At 34.4% G+C, this 11,580-nt stretch overlaps 1 protein-coding gene across 2 annotated transcripts; it reads right to left on the reverse strand.

Moving 5' to 3' along the window:
- Positions 1-1,290: 1,290 nt before the first annotated feature.
- Positions 1,291-11,222, reverse strand: LOC131152319 (cytokinin dehydrogenase 7). Of its 2 annotated transcripts, XM_058104145.1 has the most exons (5): positions 10,399-11,222; positions 9,641-9,916; positions 8,586-8,848; positions 3,417-3,740; positions 1,291-2,035 (listed from the first exon to the last, which is right to left on the reverse strand). In XM_058104145.1, exons 1-5 carry the CDS (start codon positions 11,107-11,109, stop codon positions 1,873-1,875), a joined length of 1,737 nt encoding a protein of 578 aa, XP_057960128.1. In that variant the 5' UTR covers positions 11,110-11,222; the 3' UTR covers positions 1,291-1,872. The 2 variants fall into 2 exon arrangements, with proteins under 2 accessions (XP_057960128.1, XP_057960129.1); XM_058104146.1 differs by lacking the exon at positions 9,641-9,916.
- Between the last annotated feature and the right edge of the window lie 358 nt (positions 11,223-11,580).

Consider the following 11,580-nt stretch of genomic DNA (forward strand, 5'->3'; position numbering starts at 1 on the left):
GTTTGGTACAAGAATTTTCATTCCAAAGCACTCAACTAAGTTTGGCACAAGAATTTTAGGCTAGTGCATTCAATCAAGTGGGTGAAGATTTTTTAGGTTAGCACATCCAATCACAGTTTTCACTTGATGCATTCAAGGTTTCTAAGACCTAATTTCTCCTTATATGGCTAATGTTTTCTTATCTCATACTCAACATAACATCATAAATGATGCAATATGTTATTTTTAGCTTGATGCATTCAACTAAGCTAGATAGGTATTTTTAAGTTTGACTTGTTGTACTAAGCTCACCATATAGGATTCAACTCAATTAGAGAGTTCATCCTCAAAATATAGGTATTAAGAAGAGAGAGTTAAGAGGGTCTTATACTGGCTTGGGATTGCCCATAGAGGCGATGTGGGACTGAATGCATACCAACACGCCCCCTTTAGTCCATGGGAGAAATTAAGACGAGGAGGGGTACAACCTATAGAGGAGCCAAGCAGCCCAAGGCCCAGCTCTGGTACCAAGTTAGAGATCTCATCCTAAAAACTTAGGTATTAAGGAGAGAGAGTTAAGAGGATCTTGTACCAAGTTGGAATTGCCCATAGAGGCGATGTGGGACTGGATGCACACCAACAAACTCAACACATGCAACTAAGCTTAAAGCACAAATTTCAATTCTAAACATTCAACTAAGCTTGGTACAGGATTCTCATTCAAAAGCACTCAACTAAGTCTGGTGCGAGAATTTTAGCTTAATGCATTCAACTAAGCGGTCATGATTTTTAGGTTAGCACATCTAGTAGTAGTTTTTACCTTGATGCACTCAAGATTTTTAGCGTGATACATTTAGTCACTAAGTTCGATGCGCAATTTTTAACCCAACACCTCTTCAATCATTAAGCACAATTTATGTGCATGTGCATGTTTTTTAGCCTCACTCATCAATTTCTAAGTTTAGTGCATGATTTTCAACTTGACGTGTTGAACTATTATGCTTCATGGCTTGGTACACATTTTTAGCCCAACACATTTAATTATTAACTCATTGCATAATTTTTTTAGCTCGGAGTACTTAAGGAAAATTAAGATACAGTAATAGAAGTTTATTCAGTTCTAAAAACTTCTCTCTCTTTGAGTCTTTCTTTCTACTCCAAACATTATTGTGTGTTGGTTGAAACTCTAAGGCCAAGGAAACTTGTTGGAAGAAGCGTTTGTAAAGGTTCCATTTAGACACAAAGCATAATAGTGGGATACAAAGACTACCTGATACAATTTCGTGCATGGTTAAAAGAGAAGGATCAAAATAAGGTAATAAACTTGTATTAATTAATTTTTCTTTCCCCTTTGTTATTCTTGTCTTAGATTTGAGTCAACTAAGGATTCGCGAGAAATTGGTATCATGCATGACTTTTAGCCCAAGAATTTTTTCAAAGCCCGTGGCACACTATCAAAACTTCTGCCAATAGGTTTAGAAAACTAGGCTAAAATGTAATTAAGCCCAGGAGGAATAAATCGGCCCAATGGACTCAAGGCCCATTTTAAAGACCCAAAACTTCGAATAAGAGGCCTGGCCCACTTCATTGGGCATTTGGGCTTGGAGCCTGCCGAGCATAGCACACAGGTCGCCCCCTGCATCTCCCTAGATGACAGCGTCATCCGACCAGCGTATCTAGTCAGTCTCACCGCCTCTTCGGCCAATTGCTCGAACACCCCGCTTTCATCCCCACCGCTACTCCTCATCCCTTTCTTCGTCCTCCGCTTCTTCGCCTTCTCGCCCGCCGCCTGCAGCCGCTGTCCTCCTATCTCTTACTGCAACTTCTTTCGATTCGGTTTCCTTATGATGATCCCTATAGATTTGCAATTCTTCTTCTTGGCAGGGTTTTCTGCTACTGTTTCTTGGCTTGATCTTCTTCCTCTTCTTCTTGTACTTGTTTGTTTCCTTCTTCTAACTCTTCTGACGTGTTCTCGTCTTCTTCTACAGGTTGTTGTTGTTGTTGTTCCGGCAGCTTGCCTACAACAGGGACGGTCGTCTTCTTCACAGTGATGCGCCTACAAAGAGAAAGAAGAAAAGCTATTTCTAGCCGTTTTTTAACATTTGCAGTGCTTTTTAAATTTGCCACGTCACCTTCAGCGTGGCGTGCATTAAAAGTCGTTGGTTCATCCAACTATGTATATATTTTTTAATAATTGCTATATGCGCCAGCCATAAATTTGAGAAAAAAATGTTTAATTTAAATTATCTTGAAATAATTTTCATAAAAAATATGTTAAAATTAGAAAAAAAAAAAAAAAAAAACTGAAGAAAAAAGCAGAGATGGGAAAACCCGAAAAAGCTAGATTTGATTTTGCATCAGCCAAACGCACCCCGAGGTTAATACACATTTAACCATAATAATTATATTTATTTTTAAATAAAAAGTAGGCGTTTTTTCGTATTTTAATTTTTGCAATTTTGCATGAAAGCGAATCTGGTGGTACACAAATCCCTGCCTGTGTGGTTAGTTAGGTAACAGTGCTGCTTTAAATATAATTAATTTGAAAAAGGTTTGACCCGTTTGGTGCATGGAGTTGAAGTCAAACGGTGATCCATTTTTAATTATTGACTGGGAAATTATTAATTAATAATTGTAAGCATCTACCTAATTGGACACGACATCATCAATTGGACAATCCTAAACTCCAAACGAATCCCTTGATAAGGACACCCACTAACCAACCAAACCAAGATAGATATATATCAGCATCAATGTCACACATCATACAAATATATGGTTAAGAGCTATATAATATATATATTTAAAAAAAATTATAAATACAAACCCTTAACACCCGTTCAAACACCATCAAATCGAACGGATGAAAATATTTTCGTCTACCCCTTGATACATCCCTAATAATTTAACTAACAAACCATAAATGAAAAACTGAACGTGAGATTTTAGGATTTTTTTTTTAATAATCCAAGGACACTGATCACTATCGCATTACTTTGAACACTATGTTGCGGCATCAAATCAAAAAAGTTGAAAGTTGTCCGTCCATTAACGCACTCCTAATAATTAATTGAGATAAACTCTTAAGAGGGAATCGAACTCATGACCTTGCGATCACCAAAGTTATAAATCGCCCTTACCACTTGAGACTTTGAGATTATTTGAACTCAATTTCGCCACTTATCACTTAGTAAATCTCAGGTTAAAACATTTTAATTATTTTGATTTAGAATTTGTGTAGCCTCTGATACTAATGTGTTTGAGTGTGAGAGATTAAGAAAGGGTAAGAGGTACACCTAATGCATCAATTTTGTGATAAATTCATTTACAAAATACTTCAAAATTAAATTCATATTATTTGTGGAATAATTAATCACGACAAACCCATTCATTACATTAATCAATTAACAATTATAAAAGTGATAGAGATGAATTACCCTAGGGTTTTGCAGACGGTGGATCTTGAGAAAATTTTCTGGCCAGGGGCAAGGATGGCCATGGGGTCAAATTTTAGCTTCCTCTCTACAAACTTTTCCCATTTATTCCCGAAATGCCCCTTCCATTCTTCCTCGGAGTGATAGTGGGGGAGGTACAGCTTGAACTCAAACCCTTGCTCCTTGCAGCATTGAATAATTTGGTTGTTGCGTCTCACCAACTCCTCAGCGGAGGGGCCTTTTGGGTATGGAAGAGTGAACCGGAGTAATGCCACTATGTAAAATATTTCTCCCTCCGGCAACACCACCGACGTCCGATCATCCCACCTATTTTCACAAAAATTATTATACATAATTAAAAACATTGACAGCATTTTTTTTTGAAAAAAAAAAAGGACAAAGCGTAAAAAAATATTAACTTCTCTTGAATATTTTTGATAAAAAAAAAATACGAATTAAAAAATTTTAAGGCTTGTTTGTAGATTTGATTGTAAGAACTTCTACCCCTTTCTCTTAGTTTATCGTCCGACGCGAGTAGCAGACCTAAACATTTTTCTCAATGGAGAAAAATAATATATAAATAAAAAATAAATATATATTTTTTATATTTTAATAATACAAGAAATTAAAAAACACTGGTATTTACATTCAACATTATTAATAGTTGTTTCAAATAATGTTGTTAGTAAAAAAATTCCTAATTTTTCACGTTTATTATCTTTGAAAATAGGGAAATGAGTATTTTAGTGGAGACATTTCCTTAATTTATATGAAATTTCCTTTTAGTTTTGAAATTTTAATAGGATATGTAGCCTACTATCAAGCAAGGGGTTAGTTAAAATTTTGAATCTTAGAGGTCTCTTTTTCAAGCCTCCAAAAAAAAAATTAGTAGAAATTTTGTCATTATAGGGAAGACCTAAAGTTAAAAAATGTTACTCTGTATTTGAGAGCATGTAATTGGGATCTATGATTTGAATGTCTCAAATTTTGGTAAAATGTAGTACATAATTGTATCTAATTTCTTCTAAATATACTTGATCCAAATTCAAATTCTAAAATCCATATTCTTATACGCTCGCTCCTTAGTTGTAGTTGTAAGTATTAATTTTGAATCTTAGATTTAAATTTGTGTAAATTAGATTCAATATTTATATGTTTGGAGAAACCTTTGATTTGAATTTGGATTTGTATTGCAGATCCAAAGTAGTTTGTCTCTTAATCGAACCACGTATATGTGGGAATTAATTTTATACACCGAGATATATATATATATATATATATATATATATATATATATATGTATCAAACCAATAAATCCAAATCTAATAACTTTTCTAAATATCAAATGTGAGCGAATCATTTGAAATCTTAATAAGATATTTATATTTTTCTTTATCAAATCTTAAAAAATAATAAAAAATTAAAACAGTTAAAAAGGTTGACATCTTTTCATAAATCTCATAGATTTTTTTACAACAAAACAAAAATTCAAACACCCAAACCAAATGAACTTAAAGATTTAACTTTTCAAGATCTACTTTGCAATTATTAAGAGCAATATTGAAATATATGCTTCTACTTTCACTAAGAGGTAAATTTCAGTTACTTTTTTCACCCTTTTACCCCCTCCCCTTGTATTTACTAAAAAAAAATGGAGGGGTTATTTTGGTCATAAAAAAAATTTCAGGCCTCCGGACAAATAATGGTATCATTATAGCAACCTTTGGGAACGAATAAATACTACTGTCACTGAAATGGCAAGGCTGAGAACCCCCAAAATCCCCCTTCCTATAAAGACCAAACTGCCCATCCAGCACAAATACGGGCAAACTCGACATCCTCAGGAATTTACCGATATACCCCACGGCCCATTTTGAGAAAAATGGGCCCACCTGACAGCTAGCTACTTGCCCAGTGGGCCCAAAGTCGTTTCCCCAACCCAATTCGGGTTGGCCCACCGTATCTTTGTCCAAAGTACGCTTCCTACGTCTGCTTATACGCACCAACCGCCCAAAACGACGTCACTGCAGCCCATATACAGAAAGACTGTGCGGCAGCCAAGAAAGTTTTATACCCGTACATTAATATGTGGATGACCTAACTCGGGTACAGTCGGGTGCAGGGAAGGACGGTCCAACCGCCTTCTGCCTGCATCTGCAGGGGCTGGTGGGACAACTTTGATGGTGTATTAATGATGTCCCATGGGCCCCACCTGAATAGTAATTATTGGCTGAATCTTAAACTCAAAATGGACCAGTTTGGTATCATCATGAAAAATTAGACAAATAAAAACTAAAATAAAAAATAAAAAATAAAAACTAAAATACAGTATTTTATTTAATTAACATCTATAAAATTAGTACAAATTAAATTTTAATTTAAAAATATTTATTCTAATTTTTAATTAAATAATATTATAAAAATATGATTAAAATGATAAAATTACAAATGATACACAGTAAATAAATTACTCTAATAAAAATAGAATTTATTATAATTATTTTCCTTAGTTCTTTTATTTTCAAAATTTAATTTACAATAAAAATTTTATAAGACATGATGGTTACAAAATTGTAAAAGTATTTTGTAATTGACTTTTTATTATCATTTTTAAAAATGTATATACATTTTAATTATATTTAATTTTATATGATCATTTTAATTTTGATTTTAATTTAAAACTATACAAAATCAATAATTTAATCTAAAATAATGGAAATTTTTGGTATCAGGTTACCAAAACAACCGAAAATCATAATTTTTTTTTGACAAACAGTTAAAAATCGATAATATAAATAAAAAACTGATAACATAAACAAATGTATTTTTACAATATGTTTATTTATTATGAAGAAAATGAAATAGACACTTAAAATAGAAAATAGTAACAATAATAAATAGATCCTTAAACACAACTAAGGTAGGCAAACGAGTCAATGAGTCGAATTTGAATTGGGTCATAAACGGGTGGAACTTAAATAGGTTGTGCTTGGATTTACCCGTTTATAAATGGGTAAGTAAATCACAAACCCAAACTAACCCCATTAATAAATATTTTATAAACAGGTACTCGATAAAAAATATATAATAGATTACTTTAATTTTTTGTTTAAAATTTCACCAAATATGAGTTAAATCTTCCTTTAAAAAAAAAAAAAAACACTCGTCTATTCTTTTCTGATTAATATCTTAACACTTATGAGTTAATAACACCTATTTATTATTTAATTTATTTTTCTCCTTGAATATTTAAAAAAATGATTTGAAATTTCAAAAATAGTAGTCACAATCTATTTATCATTTTTCTTCCTATATGTTTCAAAAAAAGTAGTTATATAACTTGTATTTTATCTCTATTTGTTTTAAAAAATATATGATACATCATATATGCATCAAATATCATACTTTATACATATATAGAAAATTTAAAATTTGTTTATAGAAAACTAAATGAATGACTCGGCAGGTAGTCGACTTAAATTTGACAAATCTATTTATTAGTTAAATTGAGTTTGTATTGATCCGTTTAAAATGAATTACTCATTCTTACATCCAAACTTGTTTTAAACGAATCGATAACAGATCACCCATTGGGTCATGACCTGTTTTACTACCCCTAAACACCCCCATATAGACTTTTAATGTGATTAATGACTGTAATTTTAAGGACTAGTGCTTAAAGTCAATTTAATTTTTTTAGAGTTCAAGTAAAATTAAGATTGCTCGAGTACTTTATCAATGAGTTGATTTCAAGTTTCCTTTATGAACCAAATTAAATTTTTATAATTTTTTTTTGTTTTCATGTTGTATAAGTGATGTAATATATATTTCATACATATGTTTAATAGTTCAAATTAAGTTTTGAATTTAAACTTGTTGACTCTCTATAGTATATAAATTGGAATGGAGTCAATTCAAATATACCTTAAATTATATTACAAATTATTGGATTTATTCGTCTGACCACATCAAATTTTACACCAATCAAATGCTTGGTTTTGAATGATTTTAAACTACTAATTAATGATTTAAATTAAAAACTTTAATATTATTTAAGTTGACCCTATTTAATGAGATTTAAGATTTAATTTGTTGTTTGTTAATTTTTAAATCACTAATATTTATCTAAAGTATTAAAAAGCTATTAATTTTATAAAATACTAGTCATAGACACACACTATGTACATGTTACACACCTTTTTAAAAAATAAAAAGTATAAGGACATTATAGGATAATTGCAAATAATTATAATGATATTTTGGAATAATTATGAGTAGTTGTAGGTAGGGGTGTAATCGGTTCAGTTATGGGCTAAATCGAAAACCGAATCGAACCTTGAGGTTTTTAGAATGCCCGAACCGAAATTAAAACCGAACCGAATTTATTATCTCATGGAGGACCGAACATTCAACAGTTTGATTACGGGTTTTTCGATTTTTAACCGATTTTCTAAATATTTAACAATTATTTTTCACAAGGATTGTTGAGAATCTATTGGACATTTTGATTTTTTATAATGTTTCATAATTTTAACAAAATCAAACTTATTAAATAGTTTAAATAGCTGAACACGTGTTGGTCTTGTTAAGCCTTTCCTTTTATTCCTAATTCCTACTAGCTTAGTAGCTTTGTGGCTCCTACAAACCCAATCATAATTAAGTAATCATATTAATTTCTATAAAAAATTTAAATTTAAATTAATTTTTTGGTTTTTCAATTCGAATATATTCTGAAAATCAAAATTGAAATTGAAACAAAAAATTTATGCTTTCTAAAACTGAAATCAAAACCGAAATTGAATACTGAAAAATCAAATCACTTGTAATTTTGGTCTAATTTTGGTTTGATTTTTAATTTTTCAGTAATTTTTTTATACTTTTAGTGGTAGGAATAAATTTTACATAATTGTAAGAGTATTTTAGAAAAGGTGTGAATATTAAAGGTTATTTTGGAATAATTAGTAGTAATTATAGGGATAAAATTGATATTTTTAAAAGATTGAGCCAAGGGAGAATGTGTTTTGGTTAAATAAATTTTAGTATATATGATGTGGGCCCAATCGAGTCAAAAGTAAACCGGGTCCATCAAAGGACAAGACATTTTTGGGCTGTACGGTATACGTGGCGGGAGTTTACTGGCCTAAAAGTTGAGTTAGAGGGGGGAGTGCTTACTTGTTGCGCAGGAGTGGGTAGACCAGCATGGGCCCACCGATCCCGTCCTTTAGGAGAGTCTTGAACACCGCACGATCAAAATCGGCGATGTGGCGTCTGGACACGAGGAGATTCAGCCACGGGTGAGGCGCCTCCCAGATGCCGTTTGCTTTTGCCTCCTGCTCCGCACGCTTCACTCGGAGTAAGAATTCCGTGTAGCTCACGTCCACCTGGAACTTCATCGCCTCCCTAAATCCTAGCCGTCCGAGCAGAGGATCCACTGCCTGCGAAAAAACGAATTGTTAAGGGGTGTTCCCGTCTTTTCACTTAACTACGATCCCGCTTTTCGGTCATTTGAGAAATTGTGGGGACCAAAAAACGTCACAAAAATCTCAACGATCCGCATGCGACAAGGGCTGGCGCCATATTACGCTCTTAGCCCTGACTGCCATAACGGAAAATAAATAAATAATAAATAATCCAAGGGCAATATCGTAGTTCTAATAACATCGCCTGGCCGTATTGGTCCGTCGATGCGTCAGAATATCCAACGGTGGATATTTATAGTTATTATACAGTATAAGAAAAATATTTAAAATACGGATTTCCTTGCGTCACTGTGGGGGAAGGGAACTGGCCGTCCTCCCTCTCTATATTTCTTCCACGTGTTATTGGATTAGACTGTTTCGAATTTTTCTGCCTGTTAAATGTGGGTCCGGAGCCCTAAGTTCTGATTCGTGGTCAACATCAAAAAGTAGGCCCCATGGAGCAGCCACATAGGTCAAAATCTGGTATTGCCGAGATGACAAGTGTCAGATGGCCATGGCCACTCCTCGGCCCATTTTAACAGCCCACAGGTTGGCAACTTTTTAATGCTTTTTTTTATCGTCATTTTCAAAAATTTTGAAAATAAATATGTAGGCTACATAATATTTTTTTTTGAATCGTATTGAAAAAAGTAATAATTTTTAATAAAATATTATTCTTTTAAAAAATTAAGTTGTTAAAGTACTTATACAAACAAGATGTTTTTACATTATGTAATTTTAAAATTAAAAAGAATTAAGCGAATTTACCATATTGATAGTTGTAGGATTGTCATGATTTTTGTAGTGTAAGGCCACCTCTAAACAATACAATACTGGATTAGCAGTTTGAGGAATAAGGGTCGGATCTAACTCATGCTCCAAATTTAATGTTACAGATGGCCACCCGTTAATTGGATCATTATTGTTCACGAACACGAACCCTTCGATGTAATCAAATGATTCAACATTCGGTTGAACAATCAGAAACTCGGCATTCTTCGTAAACTCGTCGAATTCAACATATACTAATCTAATCCATCTCACCTACACCATGAAAAGAAAATTTATAATAATAAACAAAAAAATTATGATTGCCTTATGATTGCCAATGCATGCATCACCCAAAAAAAAAAACTATTGAGAAAGCAAGGAACTATATACACCTTGTAATTTTCAAACCAAAAAATAAATTTAGTCAATTATTTTGACAATTACCCTAAAATATAAAAATAACAAGACTAATTAATAAAAATTTATTTAAGTGACAATTTATCAATAAAATAATAATTACTATTAATTTGAAAACATGAATTATATGCCATATCTTGTTGTCTTTGAAAATTTTATATCAAAATATTGAAAGTATTTTAAACTTGTTCTTTAGAAATTTGTATTTTTCAGAATATTTTTTTGATACATTTTCCAAAATAACTTTTCAAAAACACTTATTCAAAAAATTCTCATATCTTCTAAATTTACTCTTTCATTCTCCATCCAAAACCAAATCAACGTAATAAGATACCCACCATGTCCGGCGCCGGCCGGAGCAAGACCCGAGCTCTGGTGATGATTCCAAACTGACCGAGTCCGCCGAGAACTCCGAAAAAGAGGTCCGGGTTTTGGGTCTCGGAGCAAACCACGGTGTCGCCTTTCCCGGTCACCACCTCCAACTCCGTCACGTTCGAAGTCTGCGGGCCGTACCGGAACGCCTGCCCGCTAACGCCGGCATTCGACAGCGTCCCGCCAACGGTCAACCCGAGATAGTCCGTCCACGATCGGGGGGCGACGCCGAACTTCGAAACGCAGCGTTTCAGGACGTCTTCCCACAATGCCCCTCCGCCGACATCGGCGTATGGCGGCGTCGCACCGGGCTCCGCCGCCACCGCTATCTGATTCTCCATCGCCCTCATGTCGATGACGAGGCCTCGCTCTGCCATCGCCTGGCCGTTGATCGAGTGGCCGTTGCCCCTCGCGGCCACCGTCAGATTCGCCGACCGTGACGCCGCCCTGACGACTCGGGCCACGTCATCAGCTCCGGCCGGCCTGGCCAGCGCTAACGCTTTGGCGGCGCGCATGCCGCCGAAATCCTTGCCGGCCAAATTAGCAGCTGACCCGAAATCGATTCTGCCCTGAAGCTCGAGACCCTTGCAAATTCTTGCGTCGACACCATCGTCCTCGCTGGCGTCTCTCGATTCGGCGTCGTTTTCGGGAACGAAACGCTCGATGCAGGCTATCATCTTTGCCGGCGGTCACCAACGTCGCCGTCAAATGGGATGGGTGTGGGTATTTTGCTCTGTGTGCCGCTTCTGCTGTCTGTAGTAGTGTTAACTGGTTAAGAACTGGGCTTCGTATTTGGGCTTTAAAAGCGGCGCGTTTGGTTATTTATTTAATTCATTAATTGTTTTTGGGAATAAAATAAATAGATGAATGAATATTGAAATGACGTCATTCTACGTTTCAATAATCCTGTACGCACTGACCCTATCGACATCCCCTGTCTGCCACTTCTACATGTATAATTTTTCCCCAGTGGAGGGGAGGTGGGCTACGGTGGAACTGTCTTCATCTTCTTATCATGCTCCCACTTATCATCACCCTTTTTCACTATTAATTGGCCGCAAGTTCTTTTTTCTTTTTCATCTAAATTTTTTCCTAATATATATTAAAAAAAAATAAATACAATATAAACAAGAGATACCGAGAAACGA

Source organism: Malania oleifera, chromosome 3 (assembly GCF_029873635.1).
Source record: "Malania oleifera isolate guangnan ecotype guangnan chromosome 3, ASM2987363v1, whole genome shotgun sequence".
NCBI classification, from domain to species: Eukaryota; Viridiplantae; Streptophyta; class Magnoliopsida; order Santalales; family Ximeniaceae; genus Malania; species Malania oleifera.